This window comes from Diuraphis noxia, unplaced genomic scaffold (genome assembly GCF_037042655.1).
Source record: "Diuraphis noxia isolate RWA-SAM2 unplaced genomic scaffold, SU_Dnox_SAM2 contig0005, whole genome shotgun sequence".
NCBI classification, from domain to species: domain Eukaryota; kingdom Metazoa; phylum Arthropoda; class Insecta; order Hemiptera; family Aphididae; genus Diuraphis; species Diuraphis noxia.
Genome location: NW_028301715.1, coordinates 12585412 through 12603041, shown reverse-complemented (window position 1 = coordinate 12603041; position 17630 = coordinate 12585412). Strand labels below are relative to the sequence as shown.

General features: G+C 26.2%; 2 protein-coding genes across 8 annotated transcripts; both read left to right on the top strand.

Annotated features, from left to right (window-relative positions):
- LOC107169954 (heterogeneous nuclear ribonucleoprotein A1-like) lies at positions 1–10388 on the top strand. Of its 7 annotated transcripts, none has more exons than XM_015519929.2 (15): positions 2–307; positions 502–539; positions 606–763; positions 1597–1717; positions 1781–1988; positions 2051–2194; positions 2546–2659; positions 2728–2823; positions 2954–2999; positions 3127–4081; positions 4740–4799; positions 4858–4929; positions 4992–5066; positions 8577–8785; positions 8854–9174. In XM_015519929.2, exons 2-9 carry the CDS (start codon positions 528–530, stop codon positions 2995–2997), a joined length of 897 nt encoding a protein of 298 aa, XP_015375415.1. In that variant the 5' UTR covers positions 2–307; positions 502–527; the 3' UTR covers positions 2998–2999; positions 3127–4081; positions 4740–4799; positions 4858–4929; positions 4992–5066; positions 8577–8785; positions 8854–9174. The 7 variants fall into 7 exon arrangements, with proteins under 7 accessions (XP_089084482.1, XP_015375415.1, XP_089084479.1 ...); XM_089228353.1 differs by adding an exon at positions 9214–10388 and having other exon boundaries at positions 4–539; positions 8854–9113; XM_089228352.1 differs by adding an exon at positions 9211–10388 and having other exon boundaries at positions 4–539; positions 8854–9113.
- On the top strand, positions 10171–16083 carry Paip2 (polyA-binding protein interacting protein 2). Its single transcript, XM_015519930.2, has 5 exons — positions 10171–10387; positions 12166–12362; positions 12826–12935; positions 13096–13195; positions 13983–16083. Exons 2-5 carry the CDS (start codon positions 12183–12185, stop codon positions 14070–14072), a joined length of 480 nt encoding a protein of 159 aa, XP_015375416.1. The 5' UTR covers positions 10171–10387; positions 12166–12182; the 3' UTR covers positions 14073–16083.
- The last annotated feature ends 1547 nt before the right edge of the window (positions 16084–17630 follow it).

Below are 17630 nucleotides of genomic sequence, written 5' to 3'. Positions count from 1 at the left end.
ATCCGAGAGCGAGACCGAGTTCCAAAAATCCAAACCCAAACGTCCCAAACCTCTCCCGTCGCTGTTTGGCAAACTGACTACAAGACGTGTTGTTTGGACTGCGCTCTACGGTTCATCGTATATTTACATAATACATTATATACATATTTATTGTAATATTAACTAATAACTATAAATTTCGAATCGCGGCGCTAGTTGTGGTGAACTCGTCTGTTCGGTCTCGAATTTTTGTTGCCCGTTTCCACGCTGTTGCTTGTGACTTTGTGAGTTGCGATCGACAATTGCGCCGGGTGCAATAGCTCCACTTGTAAGTTCTGGTCGGCAGTTGTTTGTTTTATTTGTTTGCACATTTGCTGTTACTCAAAAACTATAAGCATCTAAAGTACAACACTACCTACAACCTCCGATCGTCATTATTCCGATTATTGAAGCTTCATTCTAGCGCCATTTCGAAGGTATCGATTTATTAATCGTCACGAAATTTATTATAATTATTTTTAGTGCATATCCATCAGCGTGATCGTACAATGAGTGTATCGGTAAGCGTTTAACTTTTCTCATCATATTATTACGTTTTTATTGCTCATTTGTGTGATTTTGAATAGGGAGAAAATGCTGTGGATGTTGAAGAACCGGAACAATTTAGGAAATTATTCATTGGTGGACTTAACTACACAACTACAAATGATTCGTTAAAAGAATTTTTCGAAAAGTGGGGCGACATTGTCGATGTAGTTGTTATGAAAGATCCTGTCACTAAAAGGTTACTCTAAAAGCATTATATTTTTAAACATCATACAAGATCAATTTACTTAAAATGTGTTCTCAAAATATACATAGTTTAGCTTAAATTATTTCTTTACCAGCTTTTATAATAAGATTAAGCATAACATAAATATTTAAGAATAATAGACAAAATTATTTTGTAGGTTAGCATTATTTGTAATTGAATTTTCTGATTAGATGATCGATTGAATTTTAATTGATCACTTTTAATTCTTTGATTTTAATTTGTTAGGTATTTTTTGATCAGTTTTAAGTATATTATAGTGAATATTAATTATTATTACTTATAAATATAATGGCTTATATCCCGGCTTATATATTGTAATATTTACAGTTTTTTTTTTAGAATCATAAATAGATAAATCAATTAAAAAATAAATGTTTTATGAATTAATCAATGTTATTTTTGTCAGTTTTAGCCAACTATATTTTATTATATTAACTATTGCTTATAAGTCTATGCACTTCATAAATGCTTTAAGTCAGCAACTGTGCTGAAAATATTAAAATATCCGTTGAAAAGTTATGAATTATGAATTAAATATAAAAAAGGAAAGTAACAGAAACTCATTTGATTAATTTATTAAAAAACTTAATCTTATCCTAATGTTTTTGGATACAAACAATTTTTAAATTCATGTGTTTTATAATTATTTTTATTATTAATAACTTGACTTTTATTTTCTTCAATTTAATATAATTAGGTCTAAAAATGCTCTTAAAATAAAAAAATATGCCAAAAACCATATGCAATAAAATGCTTATAATAAGATATTCCTTATATCATTTAAAACTTATTTTATATTTTAGATCACGGGGATTCGGTTTTATTACATACTCAAAAGCTTCAATGGTAGATGATGCTATGGCCAATAGACCGCATAAAATTGATGGCCGTGAAGTAGAAACAAAACGTGCTGTACCGCGTGACGTAAATATTATATGAATTTTATTAACATATTTTATGATTTATTTCACAATGTTGTGATTATAGGACATAGATAAACCTGATATAGCATGGACTGTAAAAAAAATGTTTGTTTCTGGAATTAAAGAACAACCCGAAGAAGACATAAAAGAATATTTTGGACAGTATGGAAATATACTTAATATTCAAATTATTGCAGACAAAGAAACCGGACAACGTAAAGGCTTTGGATTTATTGAATTTGATGATTCAGATTCAGTTGATAAAGCTGTTTGTATGTTTTTTGTCTTTTTGTTTTTAAAATTTTTTTTATGTTTTATTTATTACATTTTTCAGTAATCAAAAGTCATGAAGTTACTGGATCTAAATTAGAAGTTAAAAAAGCTGTCAGTAAAGATGTAGCATCAGCTTCCAGAGGTCGTAGAGGTGGACGTGGTGGAAGAGGACAAAGTTGGGGAGGACCAAATAATAATTGGGGAGGTAAGTCTAATTTATTTTAATGTGTACAATATGTAAATACATTTAAAATTATAACTTATGAAGTTGCATTTAAGAAACAATGTAGGTATTAGTTTAAATGTATAATGTTATAATAATATGTTTAGGTGACAAATTATTGTTTGGAATACAATTTTAGGCTGATAAGAATACATAGAATAGATAGTTTTATTTATATTAATAATTTTAAATACTTTTTTTCTATATCAAAGTTAATTATTAAATATATTTTTATTGTAGAATGCTCATTTCATTGTGTTGTGTGTCGCTTAAAATTTAAAACCATGTAAACATTTTTTTTAATTTTACATTTATTGATCAATTTATTTTCAGGTAACCATTTTGGGGGATATGGAGGCGGTAGTGGTGGTTGGGCTCAAGGTGGTCCTCAAGGTTGGAATAATGTTTGGGGTAGTCAAGCTACCCAAGGAGGTTGGGGTAATGGAGGTATTTTCATCAGTAATAACATCCATAAATTATTTATATTTAATTAAATACTTAATTTTTATTTTAAGGAGGTAATTGGGGAGGTAGTCTAAGTGGATATGGTGGTGGACCAATGCGAGGAAATTTTGGTAACAACAGAGCAGCCCCATATCATACAGGTCGAGGTAATATTTTTGTTGAAATATTAAATTAAATTTTTACAATAAAAAATGTATACATTTTCACACACATACTTACACACATATATATATAATTGCCTAATTTATTTCTTATAATTTGTTTTATTAATTTAAGGAGGTAGTGGTAATTTCCATCAAAATTCAAGAGGGAGGTATTAAAAGTAAGTATTGAACATAAAATTTTTAAATTGTGATTTTTAATGCTTAAAAAATTATTCCTAGATTGAATAAAATTAATACTGAGGATTGTTTTTGTTTTGCATAATGATTTTTTTTGTATCTTGTTAGGCAGGTTGCTGAAGCAAGGCTGGTAGGAATCAATAACCATCAAATTTTTCTCCTTCAACTTTTGGCTATTGAACTATTCGAATGATGTTTTTTTCAGACAAAAATTATCTGCTCTTCACATGTTGACACTTAATGCCATAAAATTATGTTAGTACAATATTTGTTTATCATATTCATTATGATTTAAAATTTAGGTAAAATAAGTTTAAAACATTTTATATATCTACTATCTCTTTCTATATATATAAAACATAAATACATATATATTTTTTTATTTAATTAATTATTGTTTTTCCAATATGATTTTATAACTTAGAACACTGGTTAATTTAAATGTAATACGTTTTATTTAATGGTGAATAATTTTTGTGTTACTATATGTTATATTAATAAAATAAAAAATACCCAGTCTTTATACAGGGACCAGAATATAATTGTTGTTGACTCAATATTTTTAATGATTATTCACAATACATTTTTTTTTAGTAGAACGAACATTCTTAAATGAATGCTTAAATATGGTAGGCATAATTTCTACTATATTGGAACAGATCGTAAGTAGTGTGCTTTGTTATGTTCTAGAATTCTGTAAAATATTAACATCATTATTTCCTCTTGTGTTTTATTATAATCATGTTAAAGTGAAATCTCTATTTATCAATGTCTTACAATTATTACTGAATATTTTCTAACAGATTTTTTTTTTTTTTAAAATCTTGGTGAAATGTGATTTTGTAACATCTTACTACTTTGAATAGTGAATTCCATAAAATAATACAGTTTTTTTTTATCACCATCGTTGTGACTTATAGAGGTTTCACTATCAATAGTTGATTAGTTATAGATTGTGGGTACAAGATATTAAATTAGGCATTTAATGCAGACCAACATATTGAGACTCCTATCAACAGCATAGGACTTAGGTCCCCCGGTTCCAAGATAGTAAGTGTCTTAGGTAGGTTTGCAATTTACAAATTATTATTAAATATAAATATACAAATTCAATTGAATAATATTTGAAATTGATCAACGATACAATAAAAATATGTTGAAAGTTACATGTTAAATATTATATTTGTCAAATGTTTGCTAATTAATGTCGTTTTTTGATTAATTTTGATTTTTAAACAAATATACAGTCATTATAATTTTGTGGGGCTAGATTAATTTATATATCTACAACTTTTAGTCATCATCATTGTGTTAAATATATGGTATAATTATATTTTTACAGTTACAAAAATAAATTTAATTTATTCTTTAGATTTGTTTTCAATTATTAGAAGCTAGTAATTGAAATACTTAAAAGATTTTATCTTTTATTATTAAATATTAAATTTCTTATGACTTAGTTTAACAATTGTTTTTTAAAGTGTCTAAAATATAACTATTGTTTTAAATTACGTTTCATAAAATTTAATTAAGATTGAATAGAAATGTTTTATTATTTAACCAATAATGTTATGGCCCCATGATATTTTTAGTGGCTGCATATTTATAAATATAATGATTCAATTATTGATTAAATGTGTATGAATACAATATTCAGTCAATGATTATGTCATAAATTCTTGTTATTATTATATGGTTGATACTACTTATATTATGTCTAGGCAAATGCTCAACTAAACAGTTTACAACATTTCAAGAAACTTGATATATAATTTACACAGGTAATTAATAAAATATTTGATTTGTGATTATTTGTTATAATTTATTATGTTTTTACAGTTTTCGGATTAAACTGATATGATTGAAAAGATGACAACTTCTGGTATTATTATGCAAAGTGAATACATGTTGGTAAGTTAAATGTTGATATTTATTGGCTTAGTCATTTTCATCATACAATTATTTTTTTCCAGATTTGCAAAAGTACTTAATAGTTAGTTCAAAATGTATGTCAGACCCCAATATGAATCCAATCATTTTACTTTGAAGTAAGTAATGTATAATACTAAGTTATTCAGCAAATAATATATTGTCATAACTGATTGTGATTTAAGTTAAAATCAGTTTATTTTGTTTTTCTACATTAATTGTAGAAGTTAATTTAAATATTTTTTTGTCTACTGCAATTGTCCTAAATATTAATCCTAATTATTTTATTATACATACATGTTTACATTTTCTAAACGACCAATTATGTTTTTTCTTTTTAGTAAATTTGAGTAAGAGTATGATTTAAATTAAATATTTTTACAAAAAAAAGATCAAAAATTAATAGTCATGCAATTTTTTTATGATAGTAAAAAGGACCAATTGTTACAAATATTATGATCAAACTTTTTTTCGAAACAACTGCAATAAACACTACAGTTTATATCATAGTGTTTTTGTCGTTACCTTTTAGTTTTTTTATTTATAATAACCACATTAAACAAATAGTCAAATGTTTTAAATTGTATAGGATTGATTGCTATACCATCTGGTTTATTATGTCCATAAAAACTGAATTGTATTCAGGTTAAATTAAAGTATATTTTAACACAAATAAGATGAATTCTTTCTTGATTTATAAGTACAGTATTTTAAAACTGTAATAAGGCTTATACTGTCAATAATTTTCATTTATTTTTATTCTTTAGTATTAACATAATAAATAATAAATCTTGAGAATTAAAGTCCTCCTGTTGGTCAATTTCTTCTCAAAAGTGTCATGGATTAGATTTTTAAATTATTTATTTTGAATAATGAACCTATACTTCTGTAGTTTATAGGTATAACATAATATTAGATATGTTATTGTTCTATGGTTATTTACAAATACATAATTGCTTTATGTCTACCCCTTGCGGTTTGGTAGTAACATTAAGCTGATAGCTGATAACATACTTCAGATTATACCTGTTAGAATCAATTACCTTTTTGCCTTGTAGGTTTTTTGGATTTGGATAGATGTTGAATAATTATTTTGACTATATTGTAGTACATAATAGTTTATCGAGTAGGTACATTTTATGTATCACTTGTAAATACAACCTTATTTAACACCTTTTATTGTTTCATAAATTATAGAAATTTAACGAGGTCAATTTTTTTTAATTATTTTGTATTAGTGGTTAAATATTATAGCAGATGTTAGAACAGTTTATTTACATTATTTTGTAAGAAACATTTTACATAAGTTTTTGCTAACTTTTTATACTGTATCTTGACAGGTGTTATAACTAACCATTAGAAATTATAGGTGTCCATTTTAATGGCATATGCAGTAGGTATATTTTCAAATAATTTCCTGTATAAAAAATCATTCATTTTATTTTCTCATAAATATTAACTTTTATTTATAGGTTCCTAGTTGAATTATTGATAATAATGATTATAAAATTTAAGTTGATTATTATGACTTATGAGTAACTATCTTAGATCAAATTATACAAGGTAGTAATGATATAGACATATAATTTCTAGGTATCTATATAGTTATCTACCTGTTCAAATTGAAGTATTAAAAACTTAAACCTACCTAAGTTATATTATAAGTCATAATATTATTTAAATTAAATATAACTGTCACTATATAAATTTTTGGATTAGTTACTAAATCAGATATTTATTTAGATTTTGGAGATATGAATTAAATGGTACATCGGGGTTCAAATTTTTTTGTTGAGGAAATATTTTTTCTATGAGACTATCTAGTGTTGGAACATTTCATTATATCTATTACCAGATAGCGGTTGAATCTGGAAAAAATATAAAGATAGGCTCTTCATGAAGTTGAAAAATTAGTGTTCCAAAGCAAATTAATCTAATATTAACCTTATTGATTGGTGAATGTAAAAGGGTACGCTATAATATGAAAATAATGTAGAGTAGCTCACTCTGCCTGTGTCCTCTCATAATTCAACCACTTATCAGGGACATACTCGTAATTTCAGTTTTAACTTAAAGGGGCTTAAGAAGATGTTATACCAGCATGTGTTTTCTTCGTCTTACAAGTGCATAACAGCAATTTTTACACTCTACAGAACACATGTAGCTCTGTTAGTTTAAAATTTTGAGTGAATTGACCTCTTATAAGAATTAAAGGTAACATTATTATCTAAGGCTTTTTATTATATTTTAATTTTAAAGTGTTATGAGTATTTTAAAATTGTAAATTGTTTGTATATCTTAAAATACACATAACTTGCTTTAAAATTAAAATATAATAAAAAGTTCATGATAAGCCCTCAATTTTTATAAGAGGGCAATTAATTTTTAATTTTAAGCTCATAAAGCTAAAAGTGATCTACTGATCGTAAAATTTTCTATGTTATGCACTTACAATTACCAACAGTAAGGTACTTATGTATAAAATAAGATACCTATTTATGAATAATTAACATATATCCTATAAGTATATGCTATACTACTATTAGAATAATTGTTTTGTCTCATTTAGTTACTTAATAATCAAACATTAGATTTATGTTAATTGCCTACTAAAGTCAGATTTCTGTGTGTGTTTGAAATAATTTTATTTAGTATTTTAGACTCTCCCAACAAATCATGATGTGTAAAATGCATATTTTACTATTTTTACTAATTACCGCATTTTGTTATCATAATATCATAATTGTTCCAGGTATTTTCATAAGATACACAAAAAATAAAAAATTTAACTATAATATCAAAATCAATTTAAAACAGTTTTAAATAGACGTATGTAAAATTTGGTAAAATTAACCTCTGAGGAAATGTAGCAATTGATATTATGTTCTGTAGGTATTCCAATATCTACTATGGATAACACTAATAATAAATCATTATTTAAACTTAAAAAGATAATTTCTTCAATGTTTTCTGTGTATCATGTAGATTAAGGATTAATTAATAATTAAAATACAGATTTTTCGAGAGGCTAATTTATTTTTGGAGGTGCTGAGCCTCCTACAAGCTCTCCCTAAATTGCGCTTTTGACTTGGGGTTAAATAGGGATTAGGCAGTAGGATTTAGCTTTTCTACCACTGATAGTGCTTCTAGGACGTCTCCTTTAATTAATTCTTCAAACAGTGTGCTGGAACAATTTTTATTTTCAAAAATCTATTATTTAATATTTTTCAGTATTTATATGTATATTTCTTTTAGTCAAGTAACAAAATATTGGCCAGGTGGGCCTTGCTAATGATTGATTAGTTTAATGTATGAGTAATTAAAATTTTATATAATGTACCTAATTCACAAGAGAAGTTTAAGTAATGTTTCTTTTGGTTTTGTTAAATTTAATTTTTTTAGTTTATAATCTGTTATAGTTAAAAACTATTTTGTAAAATTAAGTAAAACATAAGTTATGCGTCTAGCAATATATTTGTATCTATTTAATTAAATTTAATTATATTATAGGTCTTTTAATTCTATATAATATGGATATTTTTGCTAACTATTTTTGAGTTTATTTTGAAAAACTACAATTTAATATACATTTTGTACAATAAGTAATAAGTAATATTAATGATTTTCAGACAATTGACAAGTTTATATTCACACGAGACGGAAGTAACATATTTGTGCTCTGCTACCTATTAACAAAAGTAATTAATATTTCAAGATAAAATATTTTCGGTTCAACAAATTAATGAATTAAAGTACGGAAAAACATGCATGGAATATTGAAAAAATATGAATATGATTTAGAACACTGCAATTTTAACTCCTGCCTACCACTAAAGAAGTAAGTAGGTACTTTTATGTTTAAATATAATATTATTTGGTTGATAATCAAATATTTTTTTTTAATAGTACAATAAGGGTACAACTATAACACATGGCAAGTGCACAATAACTAATAAGCATTTTTCAAGTTTTACATGGCATCAAGGAGCACCTATGTTGGGGAATTCCGAATGCTGATTACCGTAAACTGATGATTGATGAGTGATACATTGATAATGTTCTTGTCTATGAGCACTGCACATCGAAGGTGATATATTGCCATCAATTATCAAGATTCAAGATCAAAGTACAAATGGTTTACCTACCTATAACACAAAAGATTTTCTGTAATAATTTATTCTGTATTTTTAATAGCCATTTGTATATATATTATATTTTATAGCTATATTTTAATATTTTATTTAAAATATGTGGTCGTTTTAGCAGAAATCTGCAGATAGCAGCTGCAGCTGACTTGTGATTTAATGATTATCGGTTTGGTGACAAGCCGACTACTATACTATTATAGTAAATACATGGTTTCTACAGTCTGTGGCATTTCATGTGCTAATTTCTACAAATAATTTTATAATAAAATGTATTTATCCTCGTCCGTTTGTGAGCGGTGACGTGTGTGCTGTGGTAATACTACATTTACTTTTATCTAATATTTCTATCTATTCTGTGATTTTACACTTGTCTTCAGCAGTATTAAAACATGAGAACATACAGCACGTATTTTATATACTAACGTCATAACTACATAGCAAATGGCATACGTGAAACATGTCTACTGTCTAGTTACTAGTTAGTGCTTAGGAGTCACTACAAAAGGTTAGGTTGTAGTCAGTGATTCACTTGTATTCAAGTCATATTGTGCATTAGTGTGTATTGTCTACCTTACCGACTAGTGACGGGACACGGGACATCTAACCATAGCTGAGGGCCTGAGGCATAGATAAATTATATTAACTATATTATATACTATTTAATTTATTATTCATAAAACCAACATATGGAATGGGGGGGGGGCGTTAAATATAAATTAAATTAAGTATTTTACAGTTTTAGACTTTAGTATTGTTAAATAACCCCCCCTCAACTCGTGAAATCCACTGCAATCAAGTTGAATTCATCAATCGCTTTGTATGATATTTGAATTGTCACATTCCCGCCAATTCAAAACCATTTGGTACGACGACGACTACGTACCCAATTTTTGTCTAACTCATCGGCAACACTGTCATTGCAAACTCAAGCGTACCACTTTCGCGGACACGTCGCGGCCCCCGGTGGTCGGTCGACGATTTAATAATAATATCTTCGGCGCCGCCAGGGTGCGCTGCGCCGAGCGACTCAACTCCGCATTTCCCATTCGACGACGACGATTATCCCATTCACCTTCCATTTTGTGAGCGATACTCCTCGTGTTCGATTTCTCCGTTGTAGTCTGCATATTATACGCAGAGCGAACGTCATCGCCGTCGGTTGACCGTCCATTTTCGTTGCCGTTGTGTTTTTTTTGTATCCTCCATAAGTCCATCAAGAGTCTCCAACAGCCGTCGCTGGATTGTATTACCACCGGCGTGTGCCAGTCCGCCGTTGTCATTTTTTTCGTCTTGTGAGTATGAATTGCACCGAATTTTATACGGCCAACGTTAAATTATTGCAATTATTTCAATTCGGTTGACGTCTCAAGACGTGTGTGATTTTTTTTTATTATTCATTCTATCGTTCTCTTTGCTCCTCGCTCTCGCCCCCTTCTCTCTCATCCCACTCTGTCTATCTCTTGCTCTCTCTCTCTCTCTCTCTCTCTATCAAGAACATCGACACGCGTACACCACCGTGTGCGGTGTGCCTATAATATGGCGTGTGTATGCGTGTAATTGTTATAAGTGTACAAGCGTGTGTATCGTATAAATGTGCGAGTGTGTGTGTGTGTGTACGTGCGTAAGCATATGTATATATGAAAAAACTAGGGCATTGTGAAAGGCAAGCGAATATTACAAATTTTTTTTTCCTCTTAAATTTTCATTTCTCGTGGATAAATTACTGTCGATAAACGGTTCTTCCTGAGCCCTCACCCTACAATTGCTCCCCTTAAATGAATATTTTTTTTCCGAATTGTACTTTGGTAGCTTTCTACGTATTCTTGAACCAAGTAGTAGGTACTGTGGGTGTCGATTGTTATTATTATTTTTATTTCGTTCTTTCTACATACTTCGATTTCCGTAACATGTTTCTGACTGACATTGGTAGCCTATTTGTTCTTCTGACTTGTAATCCTTCTTTTTCTGGTTGATAATGCACCTTAAAAACTAACAGTTTGTCTTGTCTTAGTTGAAATCATTAAAGGTAAAACGTGTTTGGCATTATCAAACTGGTTTTTTTTTCTCAATGAGTACAATCACTTTTAAGGAAATTGGAAAGTTTTATTGACAACTATTATTTACCTAAGTAAATTTGTAATTATCATATTATGCAGGGACATTATCACTTTTTAGTACCTTGGTAAGGACCTTGTATAGATAACTTATTATTTTTTACAGCTATGAATATGTAGTAACCGAATTTTATGTTTAAAAATAAAATTGATGAAATATAATTTTTATGCAGTAATAATATAGGGCAATAATTTTTTTAACCCTTAGCTTTGCTTTTAAAAATTAAATAAATAACTACTCTACCTCATAAAAGAAATGAATCACTTTTTGCATATCATGAATGATATGATTGGTGCTTCAAAAACAACATGATTATGCTAATACCAGTAGTTGGTGGATGATCCACTAAAAGTTGGCCGGCTGATTTATTATTCTCTTTTGAGACAATATAGTTATATTATAATTAAAGTATTTAAAGCTTAGGTAACTACAAAAATAACAATTGGTAAAAAAACTTGCAAATCAAAATAGACTTGAAAAAACATGTTTCATAAAAATTAAACAAATTATAACCTTTTATGACGATATACTACATAGCATAGATCAATCTCTATATTTGATCAAAGAACCCAGATTGTCATTTGAAAACAGAATGTCTGTATATAAACATTTAATTCTGTTGATTTTTGGTTAGGTTAGATATGGGTACCTTTGTAACTAATAAAATGCTATTATAACATGTAGATAGTAGACATGGGTACTGACTATTAGCACCCATACTTTACCACCCCATGACCCAACAACCTATTTTATTGGGTGCGGAAATGAGTGAAGCAATATATAATATTAATACCTATACTATGGGAAATATTATATGTAAGCACCCCATGAAATTAAAAAAAAAAACCTGATGCCTGTAATTTTAGAGCTATACTACCTATAACACCTACATTTTTACTTTTTCTTTAAGGATATTAGTAAAAATGTATTTATATCTTTATATTTATTGTTTTAGGAAATAATTAAATAAAAATGAAGGTCCCCAAGGAAGAATCCAAAGAACAGAATAATGACAATACATTAAATGATGATGATAATTTGAGTAATCCATATGATACAGAATCAAATTCTGATTCAATTGATCCACCAACAAGAGATGGAGATTTTTCTGAATATATGTGGATGGAAAATCAAGAAGAATTTGACTTACAGGTATTAATTAAAAGCATAATAACCACCTAATTTATTCCTTATTAAGTATTTATTAGAATATGTGCAAAAAACAAAATTATCTTAGTTCGGTTATAGATAGTTATCATAGTTACATAGTTATACAATTGGTTTTTTAGTATAGTATTATGATCCATCTCTTTGGAGTTTTTGGTGACTAAAATTATGCTGTCAGTCTCTAATTTTGCTATATCCATTTAAACTGCTTAATAAAAATGGTTGCAACTAACCTAATAGCTGGTAGTATAATTTTGGTCACTGAAAACTTATGGGATACCTTATCTGTTTATTATAAAATCAACCATTTTATCATAGTTATGGTTACTGAACTTAAAAAGTCATAACTGCAAAATGTTTATTAGTCTACTAACTTCGAGTCTTACTTTTTCATGTTCGTCAAAAAAATTATGGATATCATTTTGATAAAATATTTTATAACTTATAGGTTATGAAAGAATTAGAAGAAAAAGAGTTGATGAAAGAATGTCTTGAGGCTATGTTAGATGACGAACAACATAGCAAACAGAATGGTTCAGCAAATGGAGATGCTCAAACGTAAATTACATTTTTTTTTATTACATAATATATGTTTATTTTTCCTGTTTAACTTTTGATTAAATATAGACTAAAACCCTGTGTTGTTGAAGCCTTAATAAATTTAAATATTTATAAATATGTTTATTTACATACAAATTTGACTCATTATTGTTTATAGAAATGGTTCGAGTAGCTCTACCTCAATGATTACCCATAGACTTGATCATATGAGCTTAAATTCATCTTGCAATAGTGGTGATCAGCCAAGGCAATCTACAGTAAGTCTGGTTTTTTTACAATTATAACTATAAATATATACAATATGAATTATCGATTACTAGTTAAACATTGTGTTGTTAAAATTTAACAATGACACTCACAAATTGTCTTAATGTTTATGAATAAATGTCATGAAAGTCTTAAGCGCAATTTAACTATGTAGGACAAGCAATATGTGAAATTATAAATTTGTCTTTTAAAAATATATTTATGTGGCAAGTAAAATCTATCAATTTTGATACATGAATTGTATTAATTAAAATTGTACACTGCTTTAAGTGAATAAATGTAATTGTTTCTTAGAGTCATTTTCAAGTTTAGTGTCATCTGTTTTTTAATTATTTTTTCTTATTCACTGAGTTTTATAATTATTTTATGATTCTTGTAATTTAACTTTTATAATATTATATCTGTCATAATTATTGTTAAGATAATGTTTCTTTGTAATAAATCTTTAATAAAGATAAATAATTCTAAGATGGTTGTAATCAATTGAAAATAACATAATTCAAATAATAGTTCTGTTAAACAATATTGATAAATAATTTTATTGCACATGCAGTTCTTACTTGTTTATTAGTACATGTTTATAGTTTATATCTGTATAATTTAGATAATAGGTCAAAATTAAAAATATGAAGAATAGCTATCAAAAGTTTATTTACTGTTTATAAAATAAAAAAGCACAACAAATATGCTATTATGCTGACCTCTTAATTTTTAAAACAATATTTTTTATGAATTTTACTATTCTATTGCTTAAATATTTTTAAATGTGTGTTACAGAGTACTCTAAATCCAGATGCAGCTGAATTTGTACCATTAGCAACCAGGTCTCTGAATAATGCCCCTGTGGTAGTAGCAAGTCCTTCATAAACGAGAAATAAATATTTTTAACATACAACTATATATTATAAATATATATATATATATAAAATAAAGTAAATAGTAATCTATCACCACAAAGTATAATATATTTTCATACTAAACAAAACATACATTTTCAATAATTGACTATGATGAATTTTTTTGTAAATCTTCATAATACTCATAATGTTTCACTCAATTTTATCATAATTTAAAATTACTGAATTACACATATATGATAAAAATTGCCCTTATGTTTTGATCAATAATGTCATTTCAAATAATTCAAAATTATTATCGATTTTTATATTGTTAACAATGGAAAGTTATAGTACAATGTTTATAAAAATTAAAATAAACAAAATGCTAACACAATCCACGTTTAAGTATATTGCCACTTAGTAAACTTGTAATGTTTTCCAATCTATTTTATCTTTTAGTTTATAATTTTTAATTTAGTATTCATATTATAATATTAATTTGATTGTTTATTATATATTATTTTATTTTTTAACAAACTTTATGAATAATGGTAGAATATTGGTTCATTATTGAATAAATATTTATGCTTATAATAGTTATTTTACTTTCTGTAGATGAATAAATAATATTTTGGCAGACTATTAATAAAAAATGTTAGCTAATTAAAAACATACAAATAATTGATTATTGGTGTTTACTTAATTTTTTCCCTGCCTATGATTTATCTTTCTTTTTTAATTTCTTTGGAAATTCTTTTTGAATGTGTTTTGTAATCTTACATGAAAATAGTTTTAGTCTAAGAACTTCAGATGGTTTGATTGAAAGTTTCTTTAATTTATATAATATATATATATTTAGGTGTATACATTTTTAGGGGGTTGCTTATTGTAATATTTTTTATCGATTCAGGCAAATCATTATTCTGTTCACTTTTGTACTCTGAAAAATTATGTTAAATGATTATATTTTTTTTTATTTTAAAAACAATGCCAAAATACTAATATTTTCAATTATATTATGTTTTAATTTCTATTCTTTCGCAAGCCTAATAAATAATTAATATTTTTTAAGTACAAATGTGTTGTTTATTTAATATTATTTTATATAATATTTTAATTATATATTAGTGATGTGATAAGTAATATTTTTGTACGTCTCAACTCTTTGTAGTCGTTTTATTATTAAGTAACATGTGTAATGTTTCATGGCTAAATTAAAAGAAATATGAATCGTATAATGAGTGATTATTATTTTAATAAGCGTGTAGAATTATTTATGTTTTTTTTTTTTTGATGTACCGTGTTAGTTACATTTTAATGTTTTTATGTAATTATTAATTTTAATAATATGGTTTTGGGAATTTTTAAATAATAATATTTTGGATAACTCTCGTCAGATTGATTGGTACTGTGTTAAATTATTTACACTCAATTTTTTTTTTTACATCTCCAATGAAGTTTAAAATTTGTATCTTGATTTTCTGTTACTGTTTTGTTATTTATATTGTAATTACAAAATTCAGTATCATCTAAAATAATATTTATCTTACGTTTAAGTGGTAGATAATAATTTTATCCGTACCAATAGCACATTCTTAAATGAACGAACATCTTAGTTCTGACGAGAATTATATCCAATTAAACATTACAATACTGATGTGTAATTAAAATATAATAATATAATTTGTGTTTTGATTGCTAAGTTGACAAATTAATATTATTATTCATGTTACCTTAAATTTAAATAGTTTATTTCATACTATTATATTATTCTGAAATATAAACAACACTCAGACCTAACAATTTCTAGGATAATGTGTATATGTATTTAAATTTTGTGGGTTAAATTAAAACTATTAATTACAGTATATAACTGATGTAATAGACGTTCAAAAGTATGTTAATTAAAAAAAAAAAAAAAAAATGTTAATTCTCTAAAACTTTTAAAATTGAGCTAAGTTATTTGTTAATCAATTTTTTTAGGTAGGTTGATTTAGTGTACACGTTTTTAAATGTAATAAACTTTGTGATAAGCCAAAGTATTTTTTATTGTTAAACAACACAATATGAACCTAGCACTTTATTATTGTGGTGCAGTTCAAAATTGAAATATTTGTTTATTTTCAAACATTTGAAACGATATAGAAATAATGGTTATTTTAAACTTATGTTTCAAACTCAAATATTCGATATTTAAAAAATTGATAGAACATTTTTATTTATATTTTTTCATGAATATAAACTCCTAATATGTACATTTGATTTTCAATCTTTGGCTGTTAAATCAGTATATGAATATATAGAAATTCATGATCTTAGATTTAAAAAGAAAATTTTTATGAATTTCTAGCTTAAAATAATTTGTGATTTTTACGTATTTTGTCGAAATTCAAACTTTGAATGCTTATAAAAAAAAATTGTGACTGAATTTCTTTTATTTTTCAACTGCTATTGTAACAATATGTTAAGAGCCTTGTATTAAATTTTCAAGCTTTTCTGCCTAACAAATAAATTTTTATCGATATTAATTTAAAAAAAACTTATAATGATCGAAAATTTGAAATTCCTATGAATAGTTCAACTTAAGTCGAAATTTTTTGAAAATTGCATGGTGGATAGAATATACTTATATAAACATTAGGTGAAAATTTCATGTATCTATGGTCATTTGTTTTAAAGTTACATCAAAAACTAAAATCGATTTTGTCGAAAAATGAGTGTGCGTAAAATTTCCCGTTTTTCCCTTAATTATCAGTTTGTTTTTCTCAATTATTTAGAAAAGTATTAAGAATTTTTTACTTTTGACCCACCAAAGTACCAACTAGATTCACTTTCTGATCGAACGAGGTACTGAAGTCAAAAATCAAAGCATTTTTACTGCCCCAAAATGTGATGACAGACACAAAAAAAACAAAATCAAAAAAAACACACATCATGGTAAAATCAATACATTCATCGCTCCGCTCAGAATCTAATATATAGAAATTCATGATTTTTAAAATAAAAGTAAATATTGTCATTACTTAAAACTGTATATAGTAGAACAATTTGAATAGTTAGTTTGCTTATCTCCTATTATACCTATTGGCTATTAGTCATTAGAAGTAAAAAATTAATAAAACAATTTAAAATTTAATGTAAACCAAAGAAATTAAAGTTAATTTTTATTATAAAATATTTTTAATCTTTTAAGTGTAAAGATTATTGCCTTTAAAGATGATTTGCAGTCTCAAAGCCAATAGTTATCACTTATCGTGTTGTATAATATTTTGTCTCGTTATTTATAATACAATTTATTAATCAACAATTTCCAAAATAATAAATGTATTAATTTTTGAAATTATTGAATATAACCAAAAGTTTTGATATTTAATATTTAAATATTCAGTTGTATTCATAGTTGTTTAAATTGAGCATTTATTTTGTCCTTAAGTTTTTAAAATTAGTTGAAAGTGAATACTGAAAAGTTCTAAATGGAGTTCATGTTTTATATGATATTCTAGCAGTAGAATATTGCCAACATTATTTTATAACTGTCTAATTAAATTTTAAACAGATCTATCCTTTGTAATAAATAAATCTCATA